The sequence below is a fragment of the Hyperolius riggenbachi genome, chromosome 5, assembly GCF_040937935.1.
Source record: "Hyperolius riggenbachi isolate aHypRig1 chromosome 5, aHypRig1.pri, whole genome shotgun sequence".
Classification (NCBI taxonomy): Eukaryota; Metazoa; Chordata; class Amphibia; order Anura; family Hyperoliidae; genus Hyperolius; species Hyperolius riggenbachi.
Window position 1 is genome coordinate 395,591,469 of NC_090650.1, and position 20,625 is coordinate 395,612,093.

At 44.3% G+C, this 20,625-nt stretch overlaps 1 protein-coding gene across 7 annotated transcripts in view; it reads right to left on the reverse strand.

Annotated features, from left to right (window-relative positions):
- The window catches only part of WDR97 (WD repeat domain 97), a 100,876-nt gene that overhangs the window by 35,577 nt on the left and 44,674 nt on the right, over positions 1-20,625 (reverse strand). For all 7 annotated transcript variants that reach the window (XR_011020967.1, XM_068237830.1, XM_068237832.1 and 4 more), the window contains 8 exons: positions 19,463-19,561; positions 19,032-19,301; positions 16,870-16,917; positions 15,560-15,772; positions 9,290-9,472; positions 8,303-8,424; positions 7,270-7,432; positions 258-341 (listed from right to left, as the gene is read on the reverse strand). Coding sequence is in view for 6 of the 7 variants with exons in the window: in XM_068237830.1 (XP_068093931.1) it covers positions 258-341; positions 7,270-7,432; positions 8,303-8,424; positions 9,290-9,472; positions 15,560-15,772; positions 16,870-16,917; positions 19,032-19,301; positions 19,463-19,561 (1,182 nt within the window). In the remaining variant the exon portion in view is untranslated. The remainder of the gene's footprint in view (positions 1-257; positions 342-7,269; positions 7,433-8,302; positions 8,425-9,289; positions 9,473-15,559; positions 15,773-16,869; positions 16,918-19,031; positions 19,302-19,462; positions 19,562-20,625) is intronic.

Consider the following 20,625-nt stretch of genomic DNA (forward strand, 5'->3'; position numbering starts at 1 on the left):
CGCTTTGATATCAGATTACAGCACAAAAACTGATCATTGAACCCTTCAGTGAACTACAAAGTTTTAGATTTCTATAAAAACTTACCGTGACACTCAACCACTCTTTTTGCTAAACTGTCCAAAATGGAAGGTTTTTGATTGACTGCAGTATATAGGGGGTGAACAGATGAGATGGGTAGATCCGATCCCATGTACTGTATATGATCACCATTACTACCAGTGACAGAATGATTGTAATTCTTCTGTATTATTCTCACCTGACTCTGTGATGTGGGAGGAGCCTTTCCACGGTCTCTGTGTGATTTCTGTGGATCTTGAGACATTGCTGAGCGTAGAAAATCCTGTAAAGGCCAGAGAGGTGGCAATATTACTGATATGACTTCCGCCAAGGGCATTTTATGGTCTTTCTTAAAGAGGAACTTTAACCCAGGATTGAAGTTCATCCCAATCAGTAGCTAACACCCCCTTTTCTCTGAAAGATCTTTACTTTTTTTTATCAAATAGCTCATCAGGGGGATCTGTATGGCTGATATTGTGGTGAAACCCCTTCCACAATGACCTTGGTCCTGACACTTTGCTATCTGTGAACCTCGTTGTATTGTGGGAAATAACAGCTTTTCCAACTGCCAAGTAGAGATGGGAAGTTTGGATCTTTTTAATGATTCGGATGATTCGAATCGGATCATTGAAAAGATCCGGATCTTTAATCCGAATCTCGGATCATTTTACTAGGGAAGCATTCGGGGGTGAAATGACGGAGCTAGTCTACTTTAGGGGACCCACCGTAAATCCCCATAGAGAATTGGAGCTGTGCTGAAAACGGAACAAATTTTCCGCTTTCAGCTCTTTTAAACCCCCACAAGCTATATATCTTTGGAAAGGTTAGAATCTGCTCTAATGAATAATGCTACTTTCGGTGAGCAAAAGGTACAACTCATCATGTAGGAAGCGCCGGAACTGCCGCGATCGCGGCTCCGTCGGCCATCTTACTTCTGTGCTGCTCATATTTTTCTCCCTCCTCATTGGAGGGATTGTTAGCTGGGGGCGTGCCAGAAACTGCTCTCCCTTCTCCCCGGACAAGACCAACACAAAATTAGCTACTGACGTTTTTTTTTTTTCCTCTGGCACGCCCCCAGCTAACAATCCCTCCAATGAGGAGGGAGAACAATATGAGCCAGCACAGATGTAAGATGGCCGACGGAGCCGCGATTGCGGCCTTTTGGCGCCTCGTTCACGGTTAGTTTCAGTTTCTTCTCACCGAAAGTGGCATCATTCGTTACAGCAGATTCTGAGCTTTCCATACATGTATAACTTGTGGGGGTTTAAAAGAGCTGAAAGCGGAAATTTGTTCCGTTTTCAGCACAGCTCCAGTTCTCTATGGGGATTTACGGTGGGTCCCCTAAAGTAGACTAGCTCCGAAATGACTAGCAAGACAGGACTTTTCCTGCAGTGGACAGACAAGGGGAGGGGGGGTGGACAGACAAGAGAAGGGGAGGGGAGGGGGGGGTGGACGGACAGAGAAGGGGAGGGGGGTGGACGGACAGAGAAGGGGGGATGGTGGACGGACAGAAAAGGGGGGATGGTGGACAGAGACGGTCAGGGAGTGAACAGAAGGGAGGAGGTGAACGAAGAGGGGCGAGCAGAGAGCAGAAATGTTTTTTTGCACACAATACCCAATTGCAATCATATGCTTTACATATATTTCACCTATATGTTCATCTGTATACACTGAATGCAAACGTCTCACAGTGAAAGAAAGCATTCCCCTTTTCTCACCTCGAACACCTCATAAATTTAGGGAGAAGATAAGTGCAGCTGTTTAGAGCAGAGTGCAGGAGGATTATATTGCACAGCAATCACAGTGCCTGTCCTGTCATTCATTCAGCCCAGCACTCTGTCTGCAGAGTTACAGAGCTGTGCTTCTCAGCCAAAAGTTTCCCATTTGTTCACAACTACAACAGACAGCCTATAATCAGCAGCACATTGCAGCCAGTAGTGTGCTCCACACATATCTGGCAGTGGCACCCATGTCCCCTCTCCCAACTACCTGTCCATGCAAGGCTGGCTGGCTCCCCTCCAACTGAGCGATCCATCTCCGCTCTGCTTCCAGGACCCCGGTGCCCGCTGAGAGAGGGGGGCGTGCCACTCCTGGCTCCACCCCTTTTGATCCAAATCTGTTCATTTTGCTGATCCGGATGATTCGCCTCACAAAAGAGATTCGGATCAAAGATCTGAATCGTTCATGACCCGGACAACACTACTGCCAAGCAAGCAGCATCTCCCTCTGTGCATAGAACTCTCAGTAATGAACATTCCATACAGATCACTCCGCAGGACTAAAGAGGTCACCACCTGTGATAAATTTCAGAATGTAAAGCAGGGAGAGGAAATATTTTACAATGGGCAACACTGACTAAATAATGTATAAATAAGTATTGTAAAAAATAAGCAATTTTATTCATTATGTTATTTTCACTACAGTTCCTCTTTAAAGGGAACCTGAAGCAAGTAAAACTATTTAAAATAAACACATGACGTAGCTGCAAATGAATATTACACACTAACCTCACTGCCAGTTCCTCTCAGATGTTCACTATTTTCTTCTTACAGTGATCCCTTCCAGTTCTGACAATATTTTGTCAGAACTGAAATATACCAGTTGCTGTCAGTTATATATCAGCAGCTGTCTGTTACAACTGAATGTGCAAGGTAATGTCCATGTTTCCCTATGGCTCAAGTGGGAAATATTACAGTTTAACACTGTGCTGACCAGGAAGCTGTTATGGGGTAATGGAGGACAGAGGACAGAGAAATCAATTGATCACCGTGGACAAATGGGACGCAGGAGAGGAGAAAGGGATTGAGGAGTAGACTACATAGGAGGTAAGTATGACCTGTCTATGGTTGTTTTGACTTTTTATTTTCAGTTCAGGTTCTCATAACACCTAGATACACCATGTGTAGTTTTTTTCTTAACCTGTACAGGAAAAAATTGCTCACAATGCAGTGTTTACGTAGAACAAGTGCTTCCTTGCATCCCATTTCATAAGTGATTTTCTCCCTCTTGTGGTGAGAAGCAGCACTGCAGCTGTTTAAAGGAAATTTGTGCTGAGAGTTGCTGATCTGCTAATTTATTATTATTATTATTTAGTATTTATATAGCGCCAACATATTACGCAGCGCTGTACAGTGTATATATATATATATATATATATATATATATATATATATATATATATATATATATATATATATATATATATATACACTGGCTAAAAGCCATGATAAACTATGAGATTAGATATGTTCAGTAGACTAGACATTAGATAAAGAGATTGAATGTGATGTAAATCTCTTGACAATAAAGTCTATCTCGATCACTGTTTTGATAGAACATTGATAAGGAAAGGCTGTTCCTTATCTCTTCGAGGTACACAGATTAGGTGTTTAGAGTTCATTTAGGTCCACCAAACAGTATTTAGTGACACTGCAGGATCAGCAGGTTTTAAAAGCATCTGGGGGCCATGGTGAAGGACACATCACCGTCTAAAGCACGTTAGCCTTTTCTCTGTCTTCTGTGGTATTAGAGGCAGAGGATCAGCAGGACTGCCAGGCAATGTATATTATTTAAAAGGAAATAAACATGCCAGTCTCCATATCCTTGGGTTCAATAGAAAAATACATATATTTACACAGATCTGTACATGAGTCCTGAAAGAGGGACAGATGAGGAAGAGGGACAGGGGAATTTAGTTCCCAAAGAGGGACTGTGCCTCTGAAAAAGGCACAGTTAAAGCGGATCCAAACTAAACATTTTTTAATTCAAAATATTTAGTTGCACCACTCTGACACATACAAAGATAAATAAACACTCTTTCAAGCCTATGAGCATTTCAGTGCATGCTTTTCACCCTTCTTTTTTCATAACTAGGGTTATACAGGTGGCAGCCATTAGCATTCCTCCTTTGCTAGACACCTCCTACTCCACCAGTCTGCCGGATTCTGTCCCGGCAATATGAAAGGAAGGGAGGGGTTCCTACAATAAATGTAAAATATTTTATATTTGTCATTATGCAGCTGAAAAAAAGGCTGCTATTTATTATTATAATTTAGAAAATAGATTTTATTTCTGAAATCTTGTATTGGGGTCCACTTTAAGAGCTATGCCACTGCTGTCCCCTCAATGAAGTTATTCGATCAACTGGTGTTATATGCCTTCGGGAGTAATCAGAAGGCCCCATAAGCACGTGTGTCTCTGAGTGCTTCTGAAGACGGGCGACTCCATACTGCACATGAGGAGCGTAAGATTCATTGATTTGATATTTTTTGCTACTTCACCGGTCTGCTACAGCCCATTGTGTCCAGGGCCGGTGTAAGCCATGCGAGGGCCCCAGGGCAAAATTAACTTGGGGGCCCCCTACCCCCCTCCAGAAAAGTCAGCCCCCAGGTTACCCGCTCGACTGGAACCCCCAAGTCCCAAACAATTGCTCCAGGGCTCAGAGCACCCCCCAGTGGTTGAGACTCACGCATGTTCCGTAGCGGAGCTGCATTGAAGTAACTCACCTGTCCCGGCGGCTGCTCTGGTCTGATCTCCGTCTTTCGCCACGTTGCCTGCATCTTCTTTGTCCGGCGCATGTTATGGGTAAATAACATGGCCGGGCATTGAGAAGATGAAGGCAGCGTGGCGGAAGACGGAGATCAGAACAGAGTAGCCGCCGGGACTGGTGAGTTACTTCAATGCAGCTCAGCTACGGAACATGCGTGGGGCACGACCACATATTCCAGCATGTTAAATATAGGTGGAAAGCCTGACACATGGCATAAAACATGCAATGTTACAGTGGACAAGAGAATATCACGCAGATATGTTACAATAAACACACAGGATATCAATGAAATGGCTTTACTCGTTTCCAAAAATGACAGCGGACTGCACTGGAAAAAAAAATACATTCAAAGCTTAGATCCTCTTTGATTTTCTAGCCTGTGATAGAAAGAGAAAGTGGCATGGGCACTTTGAGGATTTGCATGTCAGACTTGAAGTCCCAAACTCCCTCCACCCTCACTTTTAAGTTTTACCTGCCAGGCTTCAAGAACCCCTCACCAGAACGGAGAGTTGAGCAGCCTTCACTCTGCAATGTAAAACTGCCTGACTCACCGGCGAAATCAGGCTCAGGCACATCCGTGCAGCCAGCAGTGCTGGAGCTTCTTCTTTCCTCGCAGGCATGGACGCACTGACGTGACGTCCATGCCTGTGTCACATGGGGGGGAGAGGGAGCGCCGCTACATCTGGCCGCATGTATGAAGGAAGCCATGGAGACCAGGATGCCAACCACCGCCAGGGATCAGGTACATATGGTCTCTCCCTTCCATCAATCTCAGCACCGCCTGCACCAGCACCCAGGCAGTCAGACAACACACACCAAGAGATGGCAGCTGGCCAAAGCATCCACTAGCTCCCACGGCTGGGACGGGCAGGCGGACATGTTTGGCGGGCAAAGGGGGCCCCCAGGGACTCTGGGGCCCGGGGGCAATTGCCCCCTCTGCCTTACTTATAGCGCCGGCCCTGATTGTGTCACATTAATAACAATGGGCAACAGAGAGTTTTCTCCTAGGTAATATTTTCACAATTTTTTATAAGAGGCTTTTTAACCCACCAGCGAGCATGAAAATATTCAAAATAAAGTTGATAGTACTTTTTCACCAATTTGAGGTACTTTTCATAATTGAAAATGCTTGAATGGTTATTTTTAGAGAATATTATGGCCTCAATTCAGTAAGGTAACTGGGGCTGATGCTTCCTCCTGCGTCAGCTGTTTGTTGGCACAAAAACTACACTTCCCATGATCTCTAGTGCTTCCTGTTATTTGCTATTTCCCCAGAGGCTGATGTCAGTCTGTGGCTCTGCAGGCAGTTGCGTAGCAATAGGGGGTGCAGAGATTGTGACTGTACTGGGGCCCTTGGACAAGAGGGGCCCTCCATCAACCACAGTATTAGCTCTTTAATGGTGCTATGATGATAATGTTCTCTTCTATATATGTCTTGAATAGGGGTAATCATTAACAAACTGTTCCTCTCCTCTGCTCACACCTCTCATACTGTGGATGTCATACTGTGGATGTTGCGCCACGTGAATTATGTATACAATGCATGGGGGGCCCACTGCACTGCAATGGGGGCCCAAAGTTCCTTAGCTATGCCACAGTCTGCAGGCCACAGTAGCCCAAATGTGTTGTCATAACACCACAAGAATTGTGGCTACTGTGATTTTTTTTTCAGCAACAAACCAAGATATAGCAGTTTCTCAATGATCACCAGGGAGATCAGAGATGTTTTAGGCTAACTCATGGTGACATATTTGAATGTGTTACCAGTTCTGTGTGATAAAGACACAATTTATGTAGGAGATTCAGATGAAAAATACCGGCGCTTTCCAACCAGATAACAGAAACAACAGGGTCACAGCCAGCTGCTGAGGCCATCACATTCACTTTGATGTCATCAAACACGTATCACAAATCATCAGTGCTTGGACCCAACAATGCTCCATATATATGGGTGACCAAGGCAAGATAAAGGATCTGGTAGTCAAATGTCCCATTAAAGCACAAACAATTTATTTCCAAAGTCACAAAATAATTTATTTCCAAAGTTGTGCCGAAACCGGTCGGGCACTGGAGATTGGGCATTTGTCTTCTGCAATTATGTGAATTCCCTAGTGTATTTGTCAAAAACAATATGCTGTTTACATATTGAGGTTCCGTATTGCGACGGCCCACAATGTGAGTATCTGTACACTGGTTTTATTGCGGTTACTTTGTAAATTAATTGTTTTTGTTTTATTGGAACATTTTATCTCGCCTTGGTGAAGGACATCTATATATGCTGATAACTATTGGTGACTGTAGGCAGCAGCTGAGTCCAGGCTCTGAGGATTTGAGATACAGAATTCATGTTGGGCCAGTCGGATTGAAAATCTGTAACTCTGACACTGATGTATAGGGTTTAAGATATATTCTTTTAAGTATTGGATGTAAACAAAATGTAATAGATATGTGACCTGGGGAGTTTCTCTTCTCCCTCGCCCGCCCTCGATGGTGACAAAGCAGGAAATGGGTTAGCTATGGAAGCACAAGGACTATTTCCGAGCCATATGAACAGAAACCTTCTATAATGTGTCTCTCAGAAGTCATAGGGAACATGAAAGTCAATATGATTTTTTTTTAATGGTCTTAAATGGTGCCTGGTACCAGAAAATGTTTCACTTACTGTTAGCAGCACAGTCCAGCTCTCCAGCCAGTCTTCACAGGTCCTCTTCAGAGTCCGTATGTTCTCTGTGTGTTCCCATGTGTCCCAGGCACTAACCTGCCTTCCAATGAAGCCATGTGGATCCTCCACACCAATGTCTCGGAAGAGGCTGAGGAACCTTTCCCTGGATCACAGGAGACACAGTGCTGCTGTTACTGAGATAGGATGCTCCTGACATGTATTCATTGTGCAAGAACACGCATGTATCAGCTACACAATACACTGTAATTTACCTCTGCCTACACTTAGACTTTTCACAGCTGCCACCTGCCTCAACCAAAAAATGATTGACATACGTCATGTAATTTGTTCATGTTGTTTGATCCACCCTGACCCTGCTGGTCAGCATCTTTACTACTGGCAGAAAAGAAAAAAAAAAAGACAGCAACTACAATTATGTATGAACATACCCTCTACACACTCTGCAACAGAGTGATAAGCTGAAAGGTTATATATATAGTGAGATATTGCTTGCTTGGAAGTTGGAAACAGCCATTATTTCCCACAATGCATAGAGGTTCACAGACAGGAAACTGTCAGTGCCATGGCCCTGACATCACACTATGGGAGAGGTTTTAACCACAACAGCCCTACAGACCCCCCCTGATGCGCTATTAGAGAAACAGGAGATATTTCTTGTGGGAAAGGGAGTATCGGCTACTGATTGGAATGAAGTTCAATCCTGGGTTCCTCTTTAAGGAAAGCATCTAAGAACCTTTTTAAATGCAAGTGTAGACTTTGCCATCATTATATTTTGTGGTAAGATACTGAACATCTTAACCAATGTTACTCTGACCAACCCTCCCTAAACAGCTGGTAAAATTGCCCTCCATACGTAGACCTTGTCCTCTTGTCTATAATATTTATCTCTAACTTTGTCCTTATTAAATGTTATCCCAGTTGGAAAAACATATATAACACGTCTCCAATGGGTTTACAAGCAGCAAACAACAGTAGGGATGGGAAGTGTATTTGTTTACGGTAATGTACTTACCTGTGTGAAGGGTGCACCAGGACGCAACTCATCAGCAGTGCCAGTACCAGCTGCCGGTTACTGCCAGACAGCTCAATCAGGAAGCGCAAACATAGCCAGAGAAAGTCCAACTTTTCCTTTGCCTGGAATACAACACAAAAGACAGATTATTATATTAGAGGGTCACACGACAAGTAAGTCACATAAGCTTGTAAACGGAATCAAATCACAATTTTTTACTGTCCTTCACAAGACTGATTGCGAGAGGCTCAAGACATTGGACATTACAGACATTTGTGAGCTGGAAAGAGACCAGAGCGCAGTGCACACACATTTGTGCTGGCAGAGCTTGAAATTGCAAGTTTGGTCCTAAATGGAAAAAAACATGGGTGGCTGTAAGTCTGGTCTTGATCCTGGGCTCATGGATATTTCACCTGTGATGTACCACCACTGGCTCTGCTGGGTCTTTCCTTCCTCATTACTTCTGCCAAATATCGCTCCCACATTGGCTCACAGTACAGCTGGGGGGTGTGATGTATGCAGGGACGGTTATAGACTTTTTTCCGCAATACGTTGTCTTCCCTGAGACAGGTGCTCAGGTGAGGAAAGAAATCCACACCAGGATTTTGCTGCACCACCCGAGAGGAGTGATCAGGTGGAAAATAAAAGGCAAAACAGCTCAACCAATTTCAGCCTGCTTTGGGTTCAGGATGAGCGATAAGATTGTTCTATATAGAGGGGATTTGTCAGCAAGTTTAGTTAGTGGCATACCCAGTGGCAAGGTTTAGATTATACTATGTTTCCTGCTTGGTGTATATTGTGCCAATGGCATGCATATAGTTTTCACAGCACAAATAAAGCTTGGTGCTGGTGAACCCCAGAGATTGTCTCTCTAGACATGCGTTGTACTGTGCCTGTCCCAGAAAGCGAAAGTTCCCTCTACATCTCTACCTGCGTCACACCCTTCTGGGTCCAGGTTTATGGAATTATTTCTGAAATCACTCTCACCTTTAAGCTTGTACCCACAAAGGACTCCACTACATCCACTATGGTACGGAAAGTGCCTTTGAGATCTTTAAGGTAGCCCTGCTGGTACAAGGACCGCAGAGCATGCAGCAGCTGAATGCGCATCAGCAGCTCTGAGTGAACCACTCCAAACAGCAACCGGGACTCAAATTCTGAGGGTTCCATCTGCAACAAATGGAACAAAGGAGGGTTTTTAGATGCTTACATAAAACAAAAATGCTGTGAAGATGTCTTGTGACTTGGCTGTTAGGAGGAAAGGCTACATTTTGATGCATATCCAGAATGTACAACACTGCCCTCTCAGTAATTTCATTAGAGGACTTTTCAGTTCCTAACTACCCACCATTCTGCTGGCTCTCCTACCTAACTAGGTTACCTACATGCAGGGGCGTAGGAATAGACCCTGCAGCCCCTGCAGTTGCAGGGGGGCCCCTAGCAAGTCAGGGGCCCGGAGGAGGAAAGGCTGTCACCACCGGCGTACCTACCGGGGATGCGACTCTCTCAGCCGCAGGGGGGGCCGGCCGCCCGGGGCTGCTCTGGGGCCCGCTCACTGTGCGTGGGGGGAGCGCTGCTCTGGACCCCCCAGCAAGGTGCTCAACTGGCCGCAGCGTCTGCCAGTTCATTCCCCGCAGCCCCGCTCCACCAGCAGCCTGCATAGTCTCCGGCAGGCAGAGCAGGGCTACGGCAAGATGGCTGCCGAAGAAGCCCTACACTGGAGACTCTTTGTGTCTCTAGTACAGGGCTTCGGCAGCCATCTTGCCGTAGCCCTTCACTCTGCCTGTCAGCGCGGGAGATGTGCTGCAGGAGGACTCGGGGAGCTGCGAGCCAGATGCCGGGAGAGGAGAAGACTTCTGTCAGGTAAGTGAATTTTTTTTTTTTTTTTAACAGGTGCATTTTTTTTTCTAGTGTCTGCTGCCCACATTGTGATTTTCAGGTGTCTGCTGCCCACATTACGATTTTCAGGTGTCTGCTGCCCACATTGCGATTTTCTGGTGTCTGCTGCCCACATTACGATTTTCTGGTCACTGCTGCCCACATTGTGATTTTCAGGTGACTGCTGCCCACATTACGATTTTCAGGTGTCTACTGCCCACATTGCGATTTTCTGGTGTCTGCTGCCCACATTACGATTTTCTGGTGTATGCTGCCCACATTACGATTTTCTGGTCACTGCTGCCCACATTGTGATTTTCAGGTGACTGCTGCCCACATTACGATTTTCAGGTGTCTGCTGCCCACATTGCGATTTTCTGGTGTCTGCTGCCCACATTACGATTTTCAGGTGTCTGCTGCCCACATTACGATTTTCAGGTGTCTGCTGCCCTCATTGCGATTTTCTGGTCACTGCTGCCCACATTGCGATTTTCAGGTGTCTGCTGCCCACATTGTGATTTTCAGGTGTCTGCTGCCCACATTACGATTTTCTGGTCACTGCTGCCCACATTGCGATTTTCTGGTCACTGCTGCCCACATTGCGATTTTCAGGTGTCTGCTGCCCTCATTACGATTTTCAGGTGTCTGCTGCCCACATTACGCTTTTCAGGTGTCTGCTGCCCACATTACGATTTTCAGGTGTCTGCTGCCCACATTGCGATTTTCAGGTGTCTGCTGCCCACATTGCGATTTTCTGGTGTCTGCTGCCCACATTACGATTTTCTGGTGTATGCTGCCCACATTAGGATTTTCTGGTGACTGCTGCCCACATTGCGATTTTTCTGGTGACTGCTGCCCACATTGCGATTTTCAGGTGTCTGCAGCCCTCATTACGATTTTCAGGTGTCTGCTGCCCACATTACGATTTTCAGGTGTCTGCTGCCCACATTAGGATTTTCAGGTGTCTGCTGCCCACATTGCGATTTTCAGGTGTCTGCTGCCCACATTGCGATTTTCTGGTGTCTGCTGCCCACATTACGATTTTCTGGTGTATGCTGCCCACATTAGGATTTTCTGGTGACTGCTGCCCACATTGCGATTTTTCTGGTGACTGCTGCCCACATTGCGATTTTCTGGTGACTGCTGCCCACATAAGGATTTTCTGGTGACTGCTGCCCACATTAGGATTTTCTGGTGTCTGCTGCCCACATTACAACATTCTGGTGACTGACTGCTGCCCACATTAGGATTTTCTGGTGACTGCTGCCCACATTACGATATTCTGGTGACTGCTGCCCACATTAGGATTTTCTGGTGACTGATGCCCACATTGCAATTTTCTGGTGACTGCTGCCCACATGGCGATTTTCTGGTGACTGCTGCCCACATTGCGATTTTCTGGTGTATGCTGCCCACATTAGGATTTTCTGGTGACTGCTGCCCACATTGCGATTTTTCTGGTGACTGCTGCCCACATTGCGATTTTCTGGTGACTGCTGCCCACATAAGGATTTTCTGGTGACTGCTGCCCACATTAGGATTTTCTGGTGTCTGCTGCCCACATTACGACATTCTGGTGACTGACTGCTGCCCACATTAGGATTTTCTGGTGACTGCTGCCCACATTACGATATTCTGGTGACTGCTGCCCACATTAGGATTTTCTGGTGACTGATGCCCACATTGCAATTTTCTGGTGACTGCTGCCCACATGGCGATTTTCTGGTGACTGCTGCCCACATTGCGATTTTCTGGTGAACTCTGCCCACATTACGATTTTCTGGCCCACATTACGATTTTCTGGTGAACACTGCCCACGTTACGATTGTCTGGTGAATGCTGTCCACGTTACGATTTTCTGGTGAACGCTGCCCACATTACGATTTTCTGGTGACTGCTGCTCACGTTACTATTTTCTAGTGACTGGTGCCCACATTAGGATTTTCTGGTGAACTCTGCCCACATTATGATTTTCTAAAGGCCCACATTACGATTTTCTGGTGAACTCTGCCCACATTACAATTTTCTGGCCCACATTACGATTGTCTGGTAAAATGATGCCCACTTTACAATTAATTTACAGTGAAACGCTGCCCCATTACGATTATTTGGCACCTATGGGGGAGGGCCCATCCAAATATTCGCAGGGGGGCCCAGTGATTTCTAGTTACGCCCCTGCCTACATGGATCCATAAACTTGGTCACTCTCAGAGTGCACCTCAAAACCTTTGGAGCTAGAGCTTTCTGTCATGCTGTCCCTACCCTTTGGAATTCCCTACCACACCCAGTAAAGACAGCCCCATCCCTTCAGTTATTCAAATCCATACTGTAAAGCCACCTGTTTAGCCTGGCATTTGCAGACTTATCAAAATCGTTCTCTGTACCACAATTTACCAATCAACCAATTACTGGTCTGAGCCATGCTTATGCCTTTAAAGTGCAATGGGATAAAAGCGCTTTACAAATGATATTTGTTGTTGTAGTTGCATACAAAACTCTACAGATTATATGGTCCGTAAAGGTGACCATTAAAGGTACAATATTTGCCTTCATTCAGAATTTTACGATCGAATTGTACAGAAAACCACGCAGTATGTGGAGAAAATTGACCTAAAATGATCTTATGGCCAATTGGAATACAGAATTGTGTTGATCGGAATTTGGGGTTTTTTCAATTGTATCTGAAAAGAGAAAGTACCCTAATCGACCCATTTATGGGAATAATCTATAATTACCTCCCAAATACTTATGATCTAGAATAGGGATCCCCAAACATTTTGGGTCGAGGGCCGGGTCAACATACTTCAGACTGCTGGGGGGCCGGAGTATACATAAAATGATGCTGATGTCTTTGTGGGCCAGACAGTGAAGCATACCCAGGTGACAACCTGCAGTCCAATTGGACAACAGTGTCACCTGATGTGGAATTAGATTGGAAACCAGAAAATTACTGCTTTCTGGCCTCCATGTGGATGGGTGGTGCCAGCACTGCTATTCTATATGCGGACAACCAATATTTAAAGATGTAGCTGACTGCATCTATAAGTAATACATTTTGTGTGTGGGGGCTGGTAAGAAAGCCTCAGGGGGCGACATTCGGCCCGCGGGCCTTAGTTTGAGGACCACTGATCTAGAATATCTTGTGATCTGAGGACAATATTATCCTGTTAATAGGCACCTTAAGTAAATACATTAGCTGTAAGCAAAAAGTTCTCCTAACATGTAAATGTATTATTAACCCAGAAAGGGAAAGAAATTATCAAATCTGCCAATGGACACCCATGAAAATGGCAGATAAATGGCGTTAATTGCTTAAAGTACACCTGCACTAAGAGGAGTATGGAGGTTGCCATATTGAGTTCATTCTTAACAATACCAGTTGCCTGACTGTCCTGCTGATTTCTTTGGCTGCAGCAGTGTCTGAATCACACACCTGAAACAAGCAAGTGTGTAATCCACTCAGACTTTACTGAGAAACATCTAATCTGCGTGCTTGTTTAAGGTCTGTGGCTAAAAGTAATAATAATAATCCGAACATTTATATAGCACTTTTCTCCTGTTGGACTCAAAGCACTAAAGAGCTGCAGCCACTGGGACGCGCTCAAGAGGCCACCCTGCAGTGTTAGGGAATCATGCCTTGAACTCCTTACTAAATAGGTACTGATCTTACTGAATAGGTACTGACCCTAGCCAGGATTTGAATCCTGGTCTCCCATGTCAAAGGTGGTGCACTTAACCAGTACACTATCCAGCCACCACTAAGTATTTGAGGCAGAGGATCAGCAGGAGTGCCAGGCAACTGGTATTGTTTAAAAGGAAATAAATATGTCAGCCTCCATATTATTAATTTAAAAATTGTAGTGATTAGGTGAATACCCACGTTTGCTACTTGGGGACTCTGCATGGCAGTTTTTACTGATCATGGTTGACTATGACACCCTCTAACTGCCCCAGGGAGTACAGCCCTATTCAGCTGCACTGATGTTTTATTCCTAGATGGATATGGGCAGCAAAGCCCTGCAGTTACCCAACCAGAAACTTGCAGTCTGAATGAAGCCAAATAAGACATTGTGACTATCTCACAGGCTACTATTTCTTCTAATGTGAAATCAAACCTTCAGAATTACCACTGTGTCACTTTGGTTGCTGCCCTGTAGCCCACTATTCTGAACTAGCCATATGACAAGACAAGACAAACAACATTTAGGCTCCCTGCACACTGCAAATCTGTTGATTCCGATTTGCAATTCAATTTTCCCTGAATACAATCAACAGAAAAACAGAGGAAAAAATGCAGCATGCAGTACGTATTAAAAAACGGAATCGGATGTAAAATCCGATTAAAAATCGGAATCGGATGTAGTGTGCAGGGAGCCTTAAAGCATCAGAACTGCAGCCACTAGGATGCACTCTATTGGCAGTAGCAGTGTTCAAGAGTCTCGCCTAAGGTATCCTTACTAAATATGAGCCAAGATTGGAACCCTATCGATCAAACAGCAGCGCTTGGGTGATCCACATCAGGATGCTATCAATAGCTTCTTCCACCTCCAGAGATCCCATATAGGTTCCTTATATACCTAAAATGCAACTCAGTGCACAAAATAAGCAGAAAAGGGATTCTCTCAGTGGAAAAAATTCCAAAGACACTTTATTTGAGTAGAAAAGTCTTCACAAGTACAGCAAATCACACTCACATACCTACTCCAGTAGAGACCCTCCAGGCTAGTGCACTTCCCACTCAATGTTGTACTTCTCCAATATACTTGCGATCAATGCAGCGTTGCCCGCTCTCGTCCCAACTAGTTTCGGCCTTCCACCATCATCAGGGGACAAACCGGAAGTCATAGTAACGGCAGCCGACGGTGACAGACACGGAGAGCAACATGCAAATAGGTAATTATACTTTTAATATATATAAGTGCATCTTGCCCGCCCGCTCTCGTATCCCCTGATGAGGTCAGAAGGCTGAAACTAGTCGGGACGAGAGTGGGCAACGCTGCATTGATCGCAAGTATATTGGAGAAGTACCACATTGAGCGAAAAGTGCACTAGCCTGGAGGGTCTCTACTGGAGTAGGTATGTGAGTGTGATTTGCTGTACTTATGAAGACTTTTCTACTCAAATGAAGTGTCTTTGGAATTTTTTCCACTGAGAGAGAAAAAAAAAAAAAGATACATCTTTGGAGTAGCTGCTGTGTGACATTTGAAGGAATTTATAGCTAGAAATTTGGGTGCCTCTTGAAATATTTGCTACCTGAGATTGGAACCCTGGTCTCCTGTATTAGAGGCAGAGCCCTCAATCAATACACTATCCAGCCACATAAGTTTATATTTCCTACTAGAGACCGTGACAAAGTGACCCGTGTTCTTCGTACACCACCTGAGCATCGGTGAAAATACTGGAGAACCAGCTGCAGTCCTGGAACTGAAGGATGAAAACGGGGGTCTCTTGGACGATGGGCGGGGTTTCCTCATGCTCCTCCCTGTCACTATCAGGAGAAGGAGGAGCCGGCACTGGTGACATTTTTGGCACAGCGGGTATAGGAGGGTCCTGAAGAGTCGGCTTCTCAGAGATGACAGGTGGGTATGAGCGCTACAAAGACAAAATTCACTGTAATTACTGAAAATAAAAACAACACCAGTCGTCGGAGGTTAGTATATGAAGAGTATGAGAAAGCTATAAGTGCAGCCATGTGATAATAAAATCAGGGTTTAAATGTTATGTCACTCGTATTACCTGGTGGATTAAATGCCTTCAATACAAAAAGCCATACATAACTTTTCAGCACTTTGTATTAAAAAAAAAAAAGTACCAAAAATAAATGTTCTTATCTTCTTTTCTTCCTGTTGATGGCATTTTATTGGCAAGTATGAAAATTTCATCTAGGAGAAACCTCAGAAAAAAAATTAATTGCATACGGGCCAAATGCCTAAATCTGTGTACACACTTGAAATATTATTGAAAGATATCAGACCAATCTTACCCCCTTCCATGTAGTATGAGAGCCATACCTACACAGTCTATTCTATGGAGCTGAACTCCCAATCAGACAGAAATCTTTGCAAGATGCTACACACACAGATGCTGTACAGACAGATGCTGTACACATTCAAAAGGTCAGTATCTGCAAATGATCTGTTCCTGCAAAATGCATTCATAGTCTATGACATCTGCAGATCATCATACACACCTTGCTTAACTGACATTCATCTGCAGATCAGATCCACCAGGATGGATCTTCAGATCTGCAGATGATTGTCTGATCTGCAGATGAATGTCTGTTAAACAAGGTGTGTACGAGGATCTGCAGATATCATAGACTATGAATGCATTTTGCAGGAATGGATCTTTTGCAGGAACAGATCTTTTGCAGATACTGATCTGTTGCATGTCTACAGCATGTTTGTATACAGCATCTTGCAAAGATGTTTATCTGATGGGGAGTTCAGCTCAATAGAATAGACTGTGTAGAGTATGGCTCTCTCATACTACATGGAAGGGGGTAAAATTGGTCTGTGATCTTTCAGTAATCTTTCAAGTGTGTATGCAGCATTATTTACCTCACTTTTGGCTCGAAACAATTCACTTTTTCCCAAAGTTTTCTCCTGGGTGATATCTCCACACCTTTCCCTCCCACTGCAGGTTTCCTTTAACACTCCAGATAAATATAAAAAGAACACGTCAATTACCTTTGTTTGCTGTGGCCTGGGTCTGGGAATCCGAGACAAAATGGACTTCTGTGAAAACAGACAGTATTCATTACACAGCACTATATTTGAAAACTATCATTCAAGTGCTGTCTATTATACTCAAGTGGTATATTCCACCTGATAACCAGCCATCTTCCAACCTTCCTTTAGCTACTAGCGGCTTTCCAGCGTCCACTGTGTATGGCCCCTGGCATGTCAAAGTCTGCTGATGTTGAGGGTCACAGTGTAAAGTGCCTCCATGCAATATTTTAGAAAGAAAGGGTGGAGATAAAAAGGTGAAAATGATGTAACCGGGGAGATTTTATTACAATAATCATACAGGTCCACCAAGGTGACTCCGCAGACTAGTCTTTGTTGCATTCACAACATGCCTTGCTATTTAGAGATACTGAAAACAAGAGCCTCGTGTAGTGTTATGAAGAGACGGATCACCCATAAGGCAAACCTAGGCAATTGCCTAGGGCCTGGAGAGAGTCTAGGTGCCTGGCGGATGCTAGCCCCACCAAATCTTACTAAAAAGCCAGACTATAAAGCGGATAAGTAGAAACATATTTGTAAAAAGGAAGGTAGAGGTTGGAAAGGGTTTTGTAAAAAAGGGAGGTAAGGGTTGGCCTACCTTCAAAACAAAGACTCGTTTATTATTCAGAAATAGAACTTTATTCAGCACTGTGGGCAACGCGTTTGCAGGGCAAGGCTGCTTCATCGGGTCAGTATAGTGCCTGATGTTTCGAGCACAGATGCCTGGAGTGCCTTATCTCATCCACTTTGGGCACCTCCAGCTATTGTTCCTATAGACCCTTTGCTCATATAGAGACTGTATAGCTTAACATTTTTCTATAGCCCCTCCTAGATACAGAGTTTGTTCTAAAGACACTGATTATTTGACCTTAAGAAACAGCCAGAGACCTAAGAAATGGCTTGTCTTTTAAAGTGCTCATTAAAATATATATTTTTTCGAGCTTATAGTTTCTATATGAGCTACCTTCTTTACCCTCTACTGATTTTTAAAAGCTGACATTACTTTCATTGAGGCAACTCCTCCATTCCTGCTACTTGGACATGAGATGCTATTCTAATATTCCCGGCTTGCATGCAAATTTAATGCTGTATGCCGTTTGGAACTGAGCCAATAACATTTTGACAGGAAATGCTTTTGATTGGCCAAGTTCCAAGCTGTTTACCAATTTTATTACATTTACATGTGCAATAGAATTATTGGTACCTAATTGACAATCTCTGTTTTCTATGAATCTTTAGCTTTTTGGGACACCCAGGTTGGTGAAGATACAGAAGGTTTACATTGAAGAGTAGGACTCCTGAAGTAGGTCAGAAGCTCTCAGAAGGATTCCTCATGCATACGGTGGTGGAGCAACCACCAACCAGTTCATTGTTATTTATAAGAAACAATAAAGCAGCGCAGAAATGGATAATTAATTGCTGCTAGAGGCGAGCTGGCTTCACAGCCCAGTGGTGGAAGAAATAAGTCTAAAGTACCTCAGCGCAATGGATGCAAGATATGCCCAGATAAACCAAAGTTTGGCCACAGTACCTGTTCCTAAAGTTTTCCCACCTCAAGGAGTATGCGTGTTACGCTCACCCCTACACCGCCCACACCAGGCTGACCACAAACCAATAAGAACCTCCACTCCTGCCCTCAATTGACATATAAATGAGAGTCAGAGCGTCCCCGACCCCACAGAGGCGCTATATCTGGCTCTTGACCCGACTTTGCCACACAGCGGCGTCTGCCCTAATCATCTGTAAGGGACGCTTGTGGAACACACAGGGAAGTGGAAACCTGAAGGAGCGCGGATCACATGATCAGGAGACCAGTCCAGCGAGATCGTCTTCCAACACTCGCAGAGTGGACCGGCGCTATTGAGTTAGCCGCCGGCTGCAATCTTGGATATCGGGATCACAGTAAGTGTTTTACCTTGTGAACGTAACACGCATACTCCTTGAGGTGGGAAAACTTCAGGAACAGGAACTGTGGCCAAACTTTGGTTTATCTGGGCATATCTTGCATCCATTGCGCTGAGGTACTTTAGACTTTATTTCATTGTTATTTATGACTGGTTTCCACTTAATAAGGCAATGATTCTCTAATACACTGCAAATAAGAAAAGTCTTTTATCACTTACATCTGGGAGGGAGGCCTTCTTCTCTCCCTGTTCCTGCCCGGCAGGGGGTGGCGGAGGTGATGGTGGTGGAACAAGACCTGTATCTGATGACGAAGGCGATATCTTTTGCTCTTCAATACTGGCTGTGATCTTCTGAAGGATGGCTGGAATGTCATTGTCTTCCTCAACATCCTCTGTGTATTCCTCAACCTTCTCTTCAGTGTCTTCATTTTCTTTTTTTTCCTCTTCCCCAATTGAAATATTTTTAAACATCAGATGTTCATATTTTTTCTAAAGGCAAAAGAATGTATCGTGTATACCAACAATGAAGCATATGTGTACATATTAAATGGTAACTGAAGGTGACTTTAACGCTAATGCATCTTGTAAAAGTCTTCATGAAATGGATGCTACGTAAAGGGCCAGTTTATGACAAATTTGCATATACTCACCGCTGGATGGAGTTCCTCAGTTTTCGATTGACACTCCACTGGCCACAAGAGTTGGAGAATCGCTGAGTTTGGAATAGTCCCAACAGATAAAAATGGACTCTGAAGATCATAACAAAAAATAAGAATTATTGCAGCCCAGTGACAAAACTTCTCAGTAACTTGTACCAAGAGAGACATTACCACAAAGTGAATATTTCCCTAATTCATATGACATATACTGTACAGGTAGTCCCCAACTTACTAACGCCCAACTTACAAAAGACCCCCTGATACGAATGACCCAAAAACATTTTTTTACAAAAAATTCTTGTTTTTGATAAAATTGATTTAAAAAAAATCAAAAGAAAGGCTTGGTAAAATGGCATTTTCCTGCGGTACACTATACTATAGTTCTGCATCCACATTTAATACATTTTAAGGTAAATCTGTGATCCAGCACTCCAACCCTCTGGAAGTTTGGGTGCATTACATGAAATTAATTACATTTCAAAATCGTAATTATGTACAATTATGAAATCTTGCAAAGGCGAATTATCGCAGATCATCACTAGGACAGAAGGAGGCACAAAGGTGTGGGGGGGGGGGGGATTGGGAAGTGGACAGAGGTTGTACAGAGGGACACAGTGGAGGCAGAGGTGACACAGAGGGGACACTGAAGGAAAAGGGAAACAGAGGTGACACAGAGGGAGACACTGAAGGCAAAGGGAAACAGAGGTGACACAGAGGGGGACACTGAAGGTAAAGGGAAACAGAGGTGACACGGAGGGAGACACTGAAGGCAAAGGGAAACCGAGGTGACACGGAGGGAGACACTGAAGGCAAAGGGAAACAGAGGTGACACAGACGGGGACACTGAAGGCACAGGGAAACAGAGGTGACACAGAGGGGGACAATGAAGGCAAAGGGAAACAGAGGGGGACACTGAAGGCACAGTAGGGCCCAGAGGAGGTACAGCGGCAGAGATGGCACAATGTTCCGACTTAAGATTCAGGATTAAGAACAAACTTACAGTCCCTATTTCGTTTGTTAACCGGGGACTACCTGCATATACTTACTTCAATCGACACTGTTCATATTACCAACATCAAACCAACAAACGTTGATTCCAGTAATAACTTTAATAATTGACTGGACGTGGTTTATTGCATAGTTTATTCTTCAGG